The sequence below is a fragment of the Contarinia nasturtii genome, unplaced genomic scaffold (genome assembly GCF_009176525.2).
Source record: "Contarinia nasturtii isolate CC-2019 unplaced genomic scaffold, AAFC_CNas_1.1 Cnas_scaffold_695, whole genome shotgun sequence".
Classification (NCBI taxonomy): domain Eukaryota; kingdom Metazoa; phylum Arthropoda; class Insecta; order Diptera; family Cecidomyiidae; genus Contarinia; species Contarinia nasturtii.
This window is the reverse complement of record NW_022198046.1, coordinates 2,109,605-2,126,462: the sequence shown is the minus strand read 5'-3', so window position 1 is coordinate 2,126,462 and position 16,858 is coordinate 2,109,605. Positions and strand designations below refer to the sequence as shown.

General features: G+C 34.7%; 4 protein-coding genes across 6 annotated transcripts; 1 reads left to right on the top strand and 3 right to left on the bottom strand.

The window, feature by feature from the left end:
• The first annotated feature begins 505 nt into the window (after positions 1-505).
• On the top strand, positions 506-4,491 carry LOC116340915 (esterase B1-like). Of its 3 annotated transcripts, XR_004201119.1 has the most exons (9): positions 521-898; positions 972-1,113; positions 1,232-1,522; positions 2,691-3,178; positions 3,239-3,429; positions 3,485-3,580; positions 3,658-3,780; positions 3,844-4,130; positions 4,193-4,491. XR_004201119.1 is itself a non-coding variant. In XM_031767665.1 (8 exons), the coding sequence occupies exons 1-8, from the start codon at positions 659-661 to the stop codon at positions 4,028-4,030; spliced, it is 1,758 nt and encodes a 585-aa protein (XP_031623525.1). In that variant the 5' UTR covers positions 521-658; the 3' UTR covers positions 4,031-4,491. The 3 variants fall into 3 exon arrangements, 1 of the variants encoding a protein (XP_031623525.1); XR_004201120.1 differs by lacking the exon at positions 4,193-4,491 and having other exon boundaries at positions 506-898; positions 3,485-3,563; positions 3,844-3,961; XM_031767665.1 differs by having other exon boundaries at positions 3,844-4,491.
• Positions 4,039-8,486, bottom strand: LOC116340914 (PHD finger protein 20-like). The gene is made up of 5 exons (XM_031767664.1): positions 8,360-8,486; positions 8,055-8,259; positions 7,806-7,954; positions 5,490-7,712; positions 4,039-5,395 (listed from the first exon to the last, which is right to left on the bottom strand). Exons 2-5 carry the CDS (start codon positions 8,216-8,218, stop codon positions 5,217-5,219), a joined length of 2,715 nt encoding a protein of 904 aa, XP_031623524.1. The 5' UTR covers positions 8,219-8,259; positions 8,360-8,486; the 3' UTR covers positions 4,039-5,216.
• A 199-nt stretch (positions 8,487-8,685) lies between these two features.
• LOC116340542 lies at positions 8,686-10,627 on the bottom strand. The gene is made up of 3 exons (XM_031767094.1): positions 10,121-10,627; positions 9,218-10,049; positions 8,686-9,139 (listed from the first exon to the last, which is right to left on the bottom strand). Exons 1-3 carry the CDS (start codon positions 10,625-10,627, stop codon positions 8,982-8,984), a joined length of 1,497 nt encoding a protein of 498 aa, XP_031622954.1. The 3' UTR covers positions 8,686-8,981.
• A 1,599-nt stretch (positions 10,628-12,226) lies between these two features.
• On the bottom strand, positions 12,227-16,629 carry LOC116341111 (PHD finger protein 20-like protein 1). Its single transcript, XM_031767983.1, has 4 exons — positions 15,633-16,629; positions 15,403-15,551; positions 12,722-15,316; positions 12,227-12,623 (listed from the first exon to the last, which is right to left on the bottom strand). The coding sequence occupies exons 1-4, from the start codon at positions 16,355-16,357 to the stop codon at positions 12,436-12,438; spliced, it is 3,657 nt and encodes a 1,218-aa protein (XP_031623843.1). The 5' UTR covers positions 16,358-16,629; the 3' UTR covers positions 12,227-12,435.
• Between the last annotated feature and the right edge of the window lie 229 nt (positions 16,630-16,858).

Sequence of the window (16,858 nt, the reverse complement as noted above, 5' to 3'; positions counted from 1 at the left end):
GCATACTCAATATAAAGGTGTCACACATCATTTAAAAGATCAAAATATATAAGAGTTTGCGTTTAATTGTTCTACTCTTCAAATAGTAACATTAATGTAGTAATCGCATAATTTAATATAAATATAAATCATCTTGGTTCAGATCATTTGCACATCAATAATCGAATCATTCAGTGTCTACGAGTTTAATACACTTTTATCAATTAGACCAGTTCATGTAAATGTCATTCAAAGTTTGAAATAATTGATAGAAAGATATATTTATTTTAAATTTTCATCTCAGTGTTTCGAAATACTACGCAAATATAATTTATAAAATAAGAAAATCGCAAGAAAAAAAAGAATTTGTGGCGTTTGATAATATTTCAATTATAAGAATAAAGCGTACACCATAAATCTCATGCTCCACTCTACAGATGCGTGTGCATGAAGTAATATTGATTAAATCATTTTCATCGTGAACTACTTATTCATAATCAGCTTTTGTACAAAGTTGGTATAAATTTACCGAATATGAAAAGGCAACGTTAGTTGTAAATTTGTCTTCGTTTTCATCAATTGAAATTTTTTACTCACCAATTTTGTTTTGCTTTTGCATTAAATCTTGGATCGTGTAATCAGTGATTACTAATCATTCAATAGTTGACCATTTTCAACAATGATACGAAAAAAAATGTTTAAATTACTTTGTGAATTGTTGTCAGTGTTTTTGATTATACCAATCATGCAATGTGATCCACACATAATGAAACAAACAAACAATGGCCCAGTTGAAGGCATAGAACAAACAGGTTTTTTAGGCAGGAAATATTATGCGTTCAGAGGTGTTCCGTATGCTGAAATTCCAATAACAGGAATAGATCCATACACTGGAGCTGAAGTCGATCGAAGATTTAAGGTATTGATGAAAAAATCATCATGGTATCAAAACGTTTTTCATTTTAATCTTATTTTATTCTGTTCCGTAAAAGCCAACGGTACCGCTAACTCGAAGATGGACGGAGGCTCTAAAGGTGTATGAATATGCAGATGGTTGTATCACGTCAACAAAGTTTTTACCAAAAATAACAAAAACTAGTGAAAATTGCCTCTTCTTAAATATCTACGTGCCAGGTTTTAGATTTTACATAATTTATATTTGCTAAGAAACTACATTGAGAGAAATGGGAAAATACAAATATTTTGAATACATTTCGATGCATTCAAAAATTGAAGAGATCATATTTTTTAGATGGTGGTTCAGAGAAAAAAACAGTAATGGTGTATATCCATGGTGGTGGATTTACCGAAGGAACGGCAACCGATTTGCTGTACGGACCAGATTTCCTGATTGAAGTAGATAATATTTTTGTAACACTTAATTATCGTTTGGGCATTTTTGGTTTTATGAATCTTGGGTTCGGCGAATATACTGGAAATATGGGATTGAAAGACCAACAAGTTGCTCTCAAATGGATTTATGAAAATATTGAATATTTTTCTGGAAACAAAAATGAAATTCTACTTTTTGGAGAAAGTGCTGGTAATTACCTTAACTTAACCTACAATACTATTGTGATCATTTTCCGGTAGGACTTTGGCATTTTGGAGGAAATCGTTGAAGGAATTTCATCATCCCTTTTATGGCTAAATATGTACATCCCTCGTGCACTCCTATGCGCCAAGTTTGAGCGCGGTACAATAACTACTAGTATGCATTTGTTGACTTGTTCAATTATAGCTCAAGTGACTTTTACGATTTTCATAAAACCAGACATTTGTGAAGTTTTAATAAAATTTCAAATCATCATGATAGGTATTTGGTATGTTCAGCAAAATTGATGGCCAGTTCATAAACTTTAATCATAAAAAAATATTTGAAAATTCGATGGTAATGACTAAAAACCCAAAAAAGATCCAAAAATGGGTAATTTTTCATTTTTTAGCACATTTTCACTTGAAAAACAAAAACTTCTGCCTCAAACCTGTTGATTCGCGTACGAGCCATGATTCTGTTGATTTTCCAAGATGATGAAAATGAAAAAGTGCGAGTTTTGTACAAGAATTTGAGAAAAATCATACATTAGATTTTTGGCATCACATTGAATTGCTTGATAATTGAAAACTTTGGTCGAAATCTCAACAAAAACTTGGTTTGAATTTTCTTAGATTGCTTTGGTTGTTATCGTAGAACACTGAGGACGTACGCTGATGCAGTTATATCATGTCAATATGCCTCTTTATGCAAAAAAAATCAGACAATACATTGAATTAACTGGTCAGTTGAGCTGACAGTACGTTAGCCAGCTAAATGGGCTAAAACAATAGACGTTATTGTTTTAATGATGAATCACTTTTCTTGTTTTAATAGAAGTGATTGTTCATTATAACAATAACTTCTATTGTTTTAGTCCATTTAGCTGGCTAACGTACTGTCAGCTCAACTGACCAGTTAGTTCAATATATTGTCTGAAAAAAATCCAAAAAATATAAATCGAAGAAGTCCCTTGAGCTATAATTGAACAAGTCAACAAATGCATACTAGTAGTTATTGTACCGCGCTCAAACTTGGCATAGGAGTGCACGAGGGGTGTAAATATTTAGCCATAAAAGGGATGATGAAATTCTTTCAACGATTTCCTTCAAAATGCCGAAGTCCTACCGGAAAATGATCACAATAGTATGATTAATTGATATTTTGATTGAATCAGGCGGTGCATCTGTGAATTATCATATGCTCAATGAAGAATCGAGAAAATATTTTAACAGAGCGTTTGCAATGAGTAGTTCAGCTTTAAATTTCTACGCATTATATGAACCAAATCATTTGGAAATAATGCAAAATTTCTCAAATATTCAAGACAAAGATAAACTAATTGAACATTTAAAGAAAGAAGATAGTGCAATTCTTGAACAATTCAGATCAACCACAAGTCGTGGACTGGTTTTACTTCAATCACCATGGGTTCCAACTATTGAAAATTCTACAACAAAAGGCGCATTCATAACTGAGTCTCCGGAAGAAATTTACAAGTCGAAGGCTCCAGTTATGGATACTTTGTTTAGTTTCACTTCTCAAGAATATGTTACATTTAATGCAAATCTTACTCGAAATACTGAACCGTTTCTTAGTGGAAATTGGAATGAGTCAAAATTATTATTGCCATTTGCTGGATTTGATAAAGAAATTTATCCAGAGGTTAGTTACTAGAATGAATGCTCTGACGTAAAATAATTTGAAGAAAATATAAATTTTCAGGAATACAAAAAGGCTTTTGAAGCATTGAAAAATGCATATTTTAATGATACGAGCAATATTGATGCGATCAAACGTGGAAATATTGCTCTTCTTTCGGATATGAATTTTGGATACAACATTTTAAAAGCCGTTCAATATCAAGTAAAAGCAAATAACAAAGGAAACACCAAACGAAATACATTTTTGCAGAGGTAATCTGCTCTTAACCAACTATCTACCTCTAATTTAAATGCTTCCATACGATAGATTTTCAGTGAATGCTGATATCAACTTATTTAAACAGTTGATGCAGTTGAATTACGATGGTGCGTCCCATGGTGAAGATGTATGTTTCATATGCTGGTAAATCATAAATGACAAAAATATTGATAACTTTAAATTCTTTAAATGCATTTTTGGCATTTCTCTCCCTCTTCTAGTTGCCATTTATTAAACAGGTTGGGAATTTATGAAAAAAATTTGATAATCAAAGACAACTCAAATATAAATTACAATGCAATCATGCGCATGGTTAATATAGTTACGAATTTCGCGAAAACTGGGTAGATTTTGAAAATATCTTTTGCCCACTATCACTTTTAACTTGATTTCGCTATCATTTTCAGCAATCCATCGATCGAAGGTGATACACCATTCAAATCATCTACATCAACAGAGGAAATATTCTCGCAAGATATCACAAACGATTCAAAAACCACTTTGGTTACTGACATTATGGATCAACTGCACTTTGATACATGGAAAGAAATTGAAGACACCTATAAAATAATAAAAGCAACGCATACCGAATAATCAATAACTTTAGGGCAATTCCAAACATTACAATCATATTTCTTTATTTTGCTTCTTCTCAGTAAATCAATATAAAAAAAACTCCACATTTCGAATATATGTAACTAACTAATAGCTATATAATTTCAGCCTATTTTATCATTAATCATTTTTAATTTACAGATTTCGAAAAACTTCGTAGTTTTCAGAAAATAATGGCATTTATAAAATATCAATTGATTTAAAATTTGTACTTGAAGAGTAAAAAAATGTTCAATTAAAAAAATTATTGTTGCCAGACAGTGCCGTTCGGATCACTTGTCATTAAACCATTTTGCAAAGTATCAGCGATTGCATTTCTAATGCGCGTTCTTAAGATCGTTTCCGTTTTCCCATTTAAAAGGAAAAATGTATAAATGTATGATAATAAATTGATCTTGACGTAGTTATGGTTTTTCGATTTTCGTCTTGCAAGTAACATACATTAACGGGTCTTTAAGATCATTAAACATAGTGAACTTATTTTTTTGTGTTTTTAAATTTTCACTCCACATTTAACTTCCATTATAATAATAATTATTAAAATTGAGTTCCGGTGATACCGAAATCAAATCAATTTTTCTCGTTGGGTTACACTAGCAAAATACGTATTTGACAGTCAGCTTAAACACGATTAATGACGTCCACCGCGTAAATATAAGTATAATCGGAAATTGAATAATCTGATAATTTCTCGCCCTGTCGATTGATTATTTTTCGTTTCATTTGCCAAACTGACAAAAATTTCTTCGTTGATGTCATTCTTGTCAAAAATCGAATGGTTTAGTTCTTCAACCTCCACCATGGTTTTGTCCATTTGTATTCCCATTCGTGTTATTGTTAGATTTTGCAATTATCATATTTAGTTTTATATTTTGGTTTTGTCATCGATGAAGTCTTTAATGAGATACAACACTTTTTCTATATCCGAGATTGTAAATCAGTCGATGATGTGAAAACCAATGACAATAACTCAATATAACTTGAGCATTTTTTTCAAATAAAGTTCACTTTCACAATCAATTTATAATAATGAACACACAAATCAAATACACTTTTTTATGCATTTTTTCTTAAAATAATAGATCATCGTCCTTCAAAAATTCATAGAATTCGTCATTTTATATCGCACAAATACCAAATAAATATGACGCATGTTAATTCAATTTTAGATCATTCTATTCATATTCACGTATTGCAGCGTTTCTTTATTTCTGCTATTAATTCGATTGAATGCAGCCAATTTTTTCATTTTATCCAGGTCATTCAATAGCATCCGTATGGTGTGATTGGTTTTGGCAAAATCGGATTTTGTATTTCTGTGCGGATACTCCATTGACTCAAGAGCTATAATAATTGAAGAAAAAAGAAAAGGATTAATAAAAGAAATATCATCACAATCACTTAGTTTTTAATGCGAACTAATCAATAAAATACTGACCAACAATCTGTGCATCGATGGTTTGCATGCGTGCGTGAATTATACTTTGTTCATTTTGTATGTGTTCCAAAAGATGATGCTGACATTCTACCGAATCGATAGCTGCTTCTGGTTGTGGAATATTTGGTGTTAATCGGAGTTTTTTCGGTGTGACTGCTTGTTTAATTTGTTGTTGTGTCGTTGTCTTGTCGATTTTAATGTCAGTATTTGTTTTATTTTCTATTAGCGTCATCTCATTCTTTTGCGTTGTCTCAGATTCATTTTCCGGTTTGACACATTCCAGCAAATTATTTAGCGCAGGATTGGTGATCGTTTCACTCTTGACCTCTGAAACTGATGTGTGTTGCTCTTGTTCAACTTTCGTTTCAGTATTTCTTGGTGGACTTTGTTCCCATTTCTTTGACCACAAATACAATTTTGGATGATCTTTATTCGACGCAATGTTTAACTTCACATTTAAACTGTGCAATGAACGATTCACTTCCAAAAGATTGCCGGTCAGTTGATGACTTTGTTGGAGAATGTCAGAACGCATAGCCGCTTGATCACTTGGCTGATGATAATTTGCTTGAAATAGTTTTCCATCATACAACCAATCTTGATCATGAATATATCTCATTGATTCGCGAATATTTTCTGGATGTCGGCATATCCAACACACATATTTTTCCGGCACTTCACTTTCTTTGGTCATGTTGTAACATACAGCGTGTTGCCAGAATAAACATAGTTCACACTGAATCATCAAACCATTCTGACCTTGGTCGCATTTACAGTTAACGATTTCTTCTTGACGCATTCGTACAATTTTGATAATTTCACCATTTTCATCGACATATTGAGAGCCAGATTGTTGTTGAAAATTTAGATCCATTGTTGAACATTCTGAATTGGAAAAATTCAATTGAGTTGACCTTCCATCATTGTTATCGTGATTTATTAGAATTTTTTTAATTTTTCGCTTGAATTCTCTCTTCATTTTTTTGGATTTTTTCCCCTTTAAAGCCTTGATTTTGAATGGATTAATTTTGAATTTTGGTATTCCCGATTTTGATGCGGATAGTTTGGTGTCAGTTCGTTTTTTTGTTGATTTTTTAGGCGCTGAAGCAGTTGCTTCTGGTTTGAAATCATTCTGTGCACACTCCTTGAGAGCGCTATCCACTGAATTAATATCTGGCGCATTCACTTTGTCTTTTTCTGACGGTTTTCGTTTTTCCTTGACTTCAAGATTGGCTAGATTTGTATCTAATTTACGTTTCAATCCATCACTCGTTTGTTCTACCAAGGTCAATGACTGCCCCACTGTTTTTGGTTCGTTTGTTGTTTCTATCGCTTGAGAGATTGGCGATTCAATCTTGTTTGTGGTGGCGTTAAGTTGATCGGCTAATTCACTGTGATAGTGTTTTACGTGAATATATAAATGATTTTCTTTGCGGAAATGTTTATCGCAATCCTCCTTGGGACAGTGAAGCGAATTATTGATCCGTTTAACTTTTAAAGCCCCAAGATAAATAAAATCTTCTCCCAACACACCGAATGTAGACGTATTTGGTTCAGTTTTAATTTCTTGTGCAATTTTCGACAGAATTGTCGATTCATTTGGTGAGAACCCGGCAAATGGTTGCCGTTGAAGTGATGAATTCAGATTCGATTTCCAATTAAAATCTGACGATTGTACCGGCGGCACATAATCATCGGTGTAAACATAAACACCAATATCTTTGGCACGACGCTTGTGAATGCTAAAATCATAAGTATCTGGATTGTACGCTTGACCAATTTCATCAAGGTATACTTTGACATCATTTCTCGAACGAAAACGTTTATTATTCGAGTCAACAACTAACATAACGTCCCATTTAATTGATGTGCTCGAACGTCGATACAAATGTTTTGTCCATCCGGCGGGTAATCGTTTATCTTGCACCAAAACCGTTGGACGTTTTGTACCGTCTGCATTCAACAAAAAACCCTCATCACCAATCGGTGTGTCGTTAATCCATGGACAACACCATTCACCTTCCGGTATTTCGGGTAGATTGAATTTGCTCAAATCGAATTTTGGAATTGGATTATATAGATTTCTGATGATGGGTTGAATTGGTGGTAATGGTGAATCACTGGATTGAGTTGCTATTTCATTTGTTGGCTGCTTCATTTTTGTCATATGATTTCCTTTTACATGTTTTACGAAACCATCGTCGAACAGTACTTCATATTTGTCTAAAATCAATGTCAATATTTTAAACAGAAATATTAAAGTCAGAATAAGCAATATGAAATTCATATTATAAATTGCCAATGATGAATGCTTACTGTTTTCCAACGGTTTGAGCACCGTTGCTGGAAATTTTCGGGAATCAGTCCATCGGGCCAAACATCGATCACCTTTTTCGTACGTGACTTGCACTGGAATTCTCAATCGGCTGCTGTCCATCGAAATCCATTCTTCGTTCAACTTGAATCTATAAATTTTATAAGTATGATCAGTATAAATTTCTGTCTTCAATTTGAAAATGTGATCTTATTTAGAATTATTGAGTGAATAACATTGGCTTGACTTACCTATTAGCACCTTTTGCTCTCATATTTTTTGCGAATTTGATTAAAACCTCTTGTTCGCCTTGATCCACTTCGATGACACTGGCGTTGTGCCAGCCTCCCGTCAGATCTTGTGCTTCAATTTTTGTGCCCGGTGTGAATTGCATGGCTGTGTCTTTTTTTTCCATATTTAATAATATCGCCCAATCTTGGCATATATGGTGAAATTCTGAAATAATTTTGAAAAACAATATTTTCTTATAAATTTTCTACAAAAATTATTGATTCAATGCCATAAATAGATTTAATAACAACGTTTATGAACTTACAATCGATTTTATGAAGAGGTTTTTGTGTAAATTTTGAGAGGAAAATTGTTTTATTTTATAATACGCAGTAAACAAAATTCACCCTATGACGCCATATTGATACTAGCTGTACACTAAAAACTGTAATATTAATATTACCTCGCTTGCTGAAGAAATGTCAAACTAGATTAGCGACGACACAAACCAAATGATACGGAGTGTGCGCTATACAAAAACCTCTTCTAATTCGAAATATACTCCTATTTTTATGTAATCAAATCTATTTGATTTCCTTTCTATTACAATATTGTGGCAAATTCATCCATTATAAAACATTTGTTGTGGCAAATTCATCCATTATCGGGCATATGTTGACGGTCAATATTGGGGTCGGATTTGAGTGTAGTTTCAGTCATTTTCAACGTCGCAATGGAAAGAAAAAAGAGAAAAAATAAACTCAGTTACTAAGTATGAATCAACATCAATATACTATCGGTTCAGTTCAATAAATGATACTCACCTACGGGTTATTTTATATACCGAACTGCCCGTACTTCGGTCAAGGCCACAAAACTCAAGCCCAGCATAGTAACAAAACGTTACAATAATATTATTTAAAAAGAAATCTTAATGCTACATGTAATTAAAACTGGTCGTCATCGGAAACATCGAGAACATAAACGTAGTCCTCATCGTCACTGGAATCCTCATCGTCAGCTGCTTGATTTTGTACGGCAGCATTTTGATTCTGTGGTCTCAATAGTTGCGGATGAATGTCCAATCCCAACACCGTAAAAAGACCTAAAAACAAAATCGTAAACAACAAATTGTTAGCCAAAACATTCTTAAACATTTTTAATTTCAGTGATATTTTTTCACCTTTGTACATGATGTTCTTGGCTGCAACGATATCCCGGTGCCAAACAGTTTTCAATTGAAATGGAGCTTGATCATCTTTCCAAATGCCAGTGTTTAGTTGCCAGTTTTTGAAACATACTTGAAGTTTTGACACTAAACCATCTGAATCCATTGGAATATGATCTGGGTTGACTGCATTCAATCGATTAACAAAATCAACTGCATATTTACGCAATTGTTGGTACACTCGGTTGCTTTTCATGGTGATAATGACGTTCGGTAAATTCCATTGCGATGACTCATCTTCACTTGGAATACAATGCTGACAAACTTTGTATCGATCGCTTTTGGTTCGTCGATCGAATGGCCGGAAACATTTTGCACAAGTTTGCGATGTATTGTATTCGTCGACCAATCGTACAATACAATTTCCCAACTTCTTGAAACTGTTCAATAGTCGTCGTAATCCCGGGCATCGCAATCGCTTTTTAATACCAATTGGTGAGTTTGGAGCTATTTGAGCTGCACCAATAAAAACGAGCGCCGACTTTTTTTTCGTCAGTGATGCCGCGATTTTGTCACTGGCCCGATTCTCTTCGATGTATTTATCGAGACGGAGTCGAATAAACTTTCTTGTTGTGTACACCGCCATAGCTGGTTTCATCATTTTCACATAATAAGCGATGTAACACATCCAATGTGAACGTCCTTTCGGCGATGGAAAAAATGCATAGCGTTTATAGTCGAGCTCCCGTTGTTTTTGCAACAATTCAGTCCATTGATCGGATTTACGCTTGCGTTTGCCATATTTCGCTTTGAAATGGTATTTTGGACCATCAATTGTGATGTTTTCCTAAGATTTACGAACAAAAAATCATAGAAGTAAACAAATAATAAATAAAGAATGAATTTATTGTTTTTTACCTCGTTGCCGGATCGAACGTGTTTGCGAACGGTGGCGTTCCATGTACGAACTCCTGGGTCGATTCCAAGCACATAATCAAACTCAAAATTATTGTACTTCTCTTTGATGGTGTTGTTATCAAGTTCTGGTGTATTGCGTTCAGGCTTCACGAAACATAACGAAACTGCCACACTATCGGTTGCCACAGCAAAATCGAATTCCTTACCATTTCCAAGTTTCGAAATTTTTGGCAGGTCAAATATTAAATCCCAATAGATAGCTGGATTGCTATCGTATTCAGTTTTTTCAATGTTTATTGGCTGACCGCGTTTTCCTTTTGCCAATTTCAATACTCCAAATTTTCTCGCAATGAAATAAAAAAGATGGATATCGATGCGGATATGTTTCATATCGAAATCGTGGACTGGAATTACTAAAAAATTCTTTATTTTTGGCGGGAGTGGAGTGGTCGGCATGACATTGTTGTTCGGATCGCGTCGATATTGGAACCAGCGTTGTTTCAACATTTCATATTTCGTGTGAAAATCGAAAATTTGTCGCTGAATGTTTATAAATATTGGGATGGTTTGGAACCAGCGATCACGAATGAGATTCTGGAAGTGTACATTGATTGGCAATCCAATGCCTGCTGCTTCGTTTAATAGAAGATCGATGTTCGCGTTTCTCTCGACTCTACTTTGGAACATTACGATCTTCGTCGCACGTTTTACATCCAATTCAGTGATGAGATTTCCTTGTCGATTCACATTCAGTTCGTAGCGCTTTAGTGTGAAAAATTTCTTGATGCGACTGAATGCCCATACTTTGATGTTATTTTTCACGTTTGTTATGTACTGAGTGATGAGATGATTGAATGCGTTCCCCATGCCCTCGCGAGCTGGCCAATTTTCTGGACGAAGAAAATCAGGACATGCTTGCTCCACAGTTCGTCGAAATGCAAGCGGTAATTTGTGGTAATTTTCTTGTAATACCGAGGTGAAACATTCACCAATTACACCATTCACGTATTTATTGAATTCATCATTCGTGTATTCATCTGATTCACTTTTAAAAAATCGAACATTTTCATCGTCAAAGGCTTTGTTTGCTTTGAACAAAAACAGTAATGACGCCAGAGTCGTAATCATTGTGGCCGAAAGGCACCAGTATGTGACCTGATCGATGAATGGTGCACGATACTCTTCCCTCAGCACTTGATTTAGAGTCATCTTCAACGACGTACTGCGCCCATTCTTGGCTCTCTTTCTTCTCATCGTGACAGATCTATTGTACAAAAATTAAAGAAAAAAATACACCAAATATAGCATAGATCACAAACACAATAAGATATAAACACTTCTATCACAAATTAAATGAAACAGTAATGAAGAGCGCATTATAAATATCAAGTCTTACCTCAACAAAGGACTCTGTATTCTAAATCGAATGATGAAATTTATTTCCAACGTGACATCAAATATTTTGCCGATCGAAATGTTGTTGGAATATTCACAGTTAATTTTATCAACACTCTGTTATTTCGAAATTAAAACAAAGACAGTCACAAAACCAACTGTGAATATATCCATTCCACAGGGAACAGCATTCTGAACACACAAAATCGTTTTTGAAATGACAATAAAACCAATTGATCGCCCAAACCACGCTTCAAACACTCTCATATAATTCACAAGAAATCCTGTTGAAAACAAAACAAAGTTTTATTGTAAACAAAATCGGTTGGTGCAAAAGTTGTTTATACTAACAACTGGATTTGGTTTGACACATATACACCGCGCGGATAGAAAAATGTCAGAAAGATGTCAGTTGCATTTCGAAAATTCAAAATAATAATTCCACAAATAAAGAAAATTAAATGCAATAAATGACGTATAAAAGAGTTCTTCTGCAGAGTTTTAAATTAAATTATGCAAATCTCTTTCCGAATAAATTGTTTATTTTTTTATTTGAGCGTAAGATTTGTATTTTCAATATAAAACTTAATGTATTGGGTTGTGTTCACATTATGTTGTCAAATGAAATATTATTGGAAGTGAAAGAAACAAGTGGATCCATTCCATTGGAATTCGTTGAAACTATGCATATAATCTCCGTTCCATTTGACACGAAAATGACCACCAGAATGGGCCAAAACGTTACATTTTTCAACGTTAGAATGTACTAAAAACATTACAAATTTGTTTGCTGGGAACAGACTCTCAGAATAACAATGTATGTATATTTTGTTTTAAAATTCACAGAATTTATTTTTTTGTTCATTTTACAGGCCAAAATGTTTTAAACTTAATAAAGTGACTTATTTTTATGAGCGTATTTATATGAAATGTGACGGTTCAATGGAATTGTATAATGGTGCATGTGGATCTTTGCGACTTATTCTATTGATTGTAGCCAATTTTTTCATTTTAGCAAGATCATTCAAGAGCATCCGTATGGTTTGACTGGTTTTGGCAAAGTCGGCGTCTGTATTTGTATAGGGATGATCATCCATTGATTCAAGAGCTGTAATAGTAAATTGAAAAAAAAAAAGATTGATTAATAAAGGAAAAATCATCACAGTCACTCGAATTTAAATGTGAACTAATCACTAAAATACTGACCAACAATCTGTGCGTCGATGGTTTGCATACGCGATAGAATTGTATTTTGTTCCTTTTGTACGTGTTCTAAAAGGCGATGCTGACATTCAACCGAATCAATGGCGGCTTCTGGTTTGGGTATGTTTGGTGTTGGTCGAACGACATTTTTCGGTATGACTGCTTGTTTAATCGGTTGTTGTGTTGTTGCTTTGTTCTTTGTTTCAGTTTTAACGTCATTATCTGCTTTATTTTCAATTGGTGTTGTCTCATTCTTTAGTACACTTTCAGTTTCATTTGCGGTAGAATTCGTTTTCTCTGTTGGTTCTTCCTCTTTTATCAAATTACTTTCATTCTCAGTACATTTCTGCGATGTATTTGACTCCGGATTCGGTTCCGTTTCATTCTTAACTTCGGTGACTGTTAAATGTTGTGCTTGAATGGCTGGCTTAGGTTCAACCTTCGTTTCTACGTTTGCTTCAGCATTTCTCGGTGGACTTTGTTCCCATTTCTTTGACCACAAATATAATTTTGGATGATCTTTATTCGATGCAATGTTTATCTTTACATTTAAACTGTGCAGTGAACGCTTCAGTTCCAAAAGATTGCCGGTGAGTGTATGACTTTGTTTGAGAATGTCAGAACGCATGGCCGCTTGACGACTTGGCTGATGATAGTTTGCATGAAATAGTTTTCCATCATACAACCAATCCTGATCATGAACATATCTCATTGATTCGCGGATATTGTCTGGATGTCGGCATATCCAACACACATATTTCTCCGGTACTTCACTTTCTTTTTCGATGTTGTTACATCCACCGTGTTGCCAGCACAAACATAATTCACACTGAATCATTAAACCATCTTCTTCGCCATACTTGCACACACAGTTAATGATTTCCTCTTGGCGCATTCGTACAATTTTAATAATTTCCCCGTTTTCATCGACATACTGTGACCCGGATCGTTGTTGGAAATTTGGATCCATTATTGAACTCTCTGAATTGGAATCGGTTGATGAGTACTGTAAAAATTTCAATCGATTCGGTCGTGATTGACGTGAAAAACTACCGCCAAATATACCACTGTCGCGTTGTATTGGCAATCGATTGCCAAAAACTTCGTAGCTTTTTCGTTTGAAATCTTTGTTGAATTTTTTGAATTTCTTTTTAAATGTTTTTCCTTTTCGGGGCGAAGTCTTTTTGCCTTTCAGTTTTGACATGTTACCGATTTTAAAACGTGGTATTATTGCTTTTTGCACAGTTGGCTTTGAATCTATTGCAGATTTACTTTCTGATTTCTTCACTGGCGTCGAAACTATGGCTCCCATTTCAATATCGTCCAATTTAAAGTCTTTGCTGTTATTTGCCGAAAATTCTGGTGGATTTACTTTATCGGTGGCGGATGGTTTTCGTTTTTCTTTGATTTCAGGACTGCCCTGATTTGTGGTCAATTTACGCTTCAATCCTTCATTTGTTGTCTCATCAATGATCATTTGTGATGATGTTGATGGCTCTTCTGTCTTCGGTTCGACTTTAATGCGAGTTGGTGATAATGATTTGCGAACGGTTCTCATTTCCGATGTGTATGTTTTTTCAAAGAATTGCGAATTGGGAATTTGATTTTTCGGCGATGATTCATCGATCGATGTTCCCATCGTACGGAAATAGGCGAGCTCAGTCATATTTGGGCAAGCGCCAAGTTGTTGTGATAATTCTTGGTGATAATGTTTCACATGAATTTGTAAATGATTTTCTTTGCGGAAATTTTTCTTGCAGTCATCTTTGGGACACTGAAACAAATTATCGACCAATTTAACTTTCAATGCACCAACATAAGTGAAACCTTCCTCCAATGCAGACGTATTTGGTTCGGTTTTGATTGGTGTACTCGTTTCGGCCTTTATTTCTTTTGTTATTTTCGATAGAATTGTTGATGTCGATTCATTTGGTGTGAAACCGGTGAATGGTTCTTGTTGAAACGACGAATCCAGACTCGAGTCCAACTTGAAATCAGATGATGGTTTTGGAATCACCGGCGGCACATAATCATTAGTGAAAACATAAACACCAACATCTTTAGCACGACGTTTGTGAATGCTAAAGTCATAAATATCAAGATTGTATGGTTGACCGATTTCTTCTAGATATAATTTGACATCATTCTTCGAACGAAAGCGTTTGTTATTATTCGGGCCAACCAGTACAACGTCCCATTTGCCTGATGTGCTTGAACGTTGATACAAATGTTTTGTCCATCCGGCCGGTAATCTTTTATCTTGCACTAAAACTGTTGGACGTTTTGTACCGTCTGCATTCAACAAAAAACCCTCATCACCAATCGGTGTGTCGTTAATCCATGGACAACACCATTCACCTTCCGGTATTTCGGGTAGATTGAATTTACTCAAATCGAATTTCGGAATTGGATTGATTTTGAATGGTTTTCTGATGATGGGTTGAATGGGTGTCACTACTGGAGTCACCGGTGCTCCTAGTATAGTTGGTGAATCACATGATTGTGACGCCTTTTCACTTGCTGTACGCTTTGTTTTTGACATATGGATTCCTTTGACGTATTTTACGAGACCATCATCGAACAGTACTTCGTATTTGTCTAAAAAAAAGTTCAATATGATGGTTTGACATTTTCAATAAAAATATGAGAATCAACATTGACTTTATGAAGTGTTGAATGCTTACTGTTATCCAATGGTCTAACCACAGTTGCTGGAAATTTCCTTGAATCAGTCCAACGAGCCAAACATCGATCACCCTCTTTGAATGTTACCTGAACTGGTATTCGTAATCGGGTGCTGTCCATCGCAATCCATTCTTCGTTCAACTTGAATCTATAAATGATTGTTCAGTGTAAAGTTGAATTATTTCTTTCAAATTTGAATTATTCAGTGAATAACCTTCACTCTACTTACCCACTAGCACCTTTTCCTTTCACAGTTTTTTCGAAATTGATTAAGACCTCTTGTTCGCCCTGATCCACTTCGACTACACTGGCATTGTGCCAACTTCCTGTCAAATCTTGTGCTTCAACTTTTGCACCAGGCGTCAGTTGCATGGCAATGTCAAATTTCTTGCTTGGCGACTTAATAACATTGTCTTTGCTCGGTGTTTTATCAGATGTGTTTGATAAATCCAATGATTTCCTTACTTTGTTCACTTTTTTGTTAGCACTGGTTGAAGATTGCTCTTCAGCACTAGCCGATCGTTGTTTGTCATCAGCGATGTTCGCTTGTGAACGTGAACTCATTTTCTTTGACTTCGTCACCGCAGTATTATCGCTTGGAATCTCTGTTGTTTTGGTCGCCGATTCATTCGCCGATGTATCCGGTATTGCTTCTGATGTGTCCATATGCTCGGAAAATGATTTCTCATTACCCCATGAGAAAACTGTTGGAACTGCATTTACACCCAGCATTCGTCGATCATTTTTCGTTACTTGATAGTCTGAATCATGGAAATGTTTCGAACACACCACATTGTTTTTTGTTATTGAACGAATTTGATCGATGCGGCAATTTTTCAACCAAATATTTCGTGTAGCATTGTTTGTTGGAAATGCGTGAAATTTCATCTCACTGCATTCTGGTAAATGGGATGATGATTTGCATTCAGGAACACAACACTTACGTTGACCCATTTTAATGCGAATTTATTATGTAGCGATGACGCCCTTCGGTGGCTTTAACAAACAAAAACTTTTTTTTTATCACGCAGTATGTGACGAAATTCGAAAATTACTTATAATGCACAATTTTCTGGGTTTCAAACTTTTATATTGGTTTTATAACAATTTTTTTTGCACTCAGAAGCGATTCTATGAGCGATTACACAGAAATATTTTTAAAAAAAATGTTATTTTCGTCTTTTTCAGTAGAACGCATTTAGCAAATTTTATCACTATAATGACACTCTACGACGCCATATTGAAGCAAGCAGTATATATTGAAATCTGTCATGAACCACACTTTTTGGAGAAATGTCAAAGTCTGTTAGCCACGGCACAAACCAAACGTGCAAAGTCTGAGCTGGTATAATAAACCTTTTTTGAAACAAATTTCTTTCTTTTTGAGATTACTTTTTTCTAACAAAATGAATTTAAAAATGAAATAAATTGTTGACAAATGATAAAAACTGATAG

What these genes read in the sequence shown, in the direction of transcription:
- LOC116341111 (XM_031767983.1), bottom strand. Translation starts at nt 16,357, where the DNA reads ATGGGTCAACGTAAGTGTTGTGTTCCTGAATGCAAATCATCATCCCAT. An exon ending in AAAGGAAAAGGTGCTAGTGG is followed by an intron (nt 15,552 to 15,632) that starts GTAAGTAGAGTG and finishes AATCATTTATAG; the next exon opens with ATTCAAGTTGAACGAAGAAT. An exon ending in GGTTAGACCATTGGATAACA is followed by an intron (nt 15,317 to 15,402) that starts GTAAGCATTCAA and finishes ACTTTTTTTTAG; the next exon opens with ACAAATACGAAGTACTGTTC.
- LOC116340542 (XM_031767094.1), bottom strand. Translation starts at nt 10,627, where the DNA reads ATGTTGAAACAACGCTGGTTCCAATATCGACGCGATCCGAACAACAAT. An exon ending in ACGTTCGATCCGGCAACGAG is followed by an intron (nt 10,050 to 10,120) that starts GTAAAAAACAAT and finishes CGTAAATCTTAG; the next exon opens with GAAAACATCACAATTGATGG. An exon ending in CAAGAACATCATGTACAAAG is followed by an intron (nt 9,140 to 9,217) that starts GTGAAAAAATAT and finishes TTTTGTTTTTAG; the next exon opens with GTCTTTTTACGGTGTTGGGA.
- LOC116340914 (XM_031767664.1), bottom strand. Translation starts at nt 8,218, where the DNA reads ATGGAAAAAAAAGACACAGCCATGCAATTCACACCGGGCACAAAAATT. An exon ending in GCTCAAACCGTTGGAAAACA is followed by an intron (nt 7,713 to 7,805) that starts GTAAGCATTCAT and finishes CATTGATTTTAG; the next exon opens with ACAAATATGAAGTACTGTTC. An exon ending in CATCGATGCACAGATTGTTG is followed by an intron (nt 5,396 to 5,489) that starts GTCAGTATTTTA and finishes CAATTATTATAG; the next exon opens with CTCTTGAGTCAATGGAGTAT.
- LOC116340915 (XM_031767665.1), top strand. Translation starts at nt 659, where the DNA reads ATGATACGAAAAAAAATGTTTAAATTACTTTGTGAATTGTTGTCAGTG. An exon ending in GATGTATGTTTCATATGCTG is followed by an intron (nt 3,581 to 3,657) that starts GTAAATCATAAA and finishes TCCCTCTTCTAG; the next exon opens with TTGCCATTTATTAAACAGGT. An exon ending in ACGAATTTCGCGAAAACTGG is followed by an intron (nt 3,781 to 3,843) that starts GTAGATTTTGAA and finishes TATCATTTTCAG; the next exon opens with CAATCCATCGATCGAAGGTG.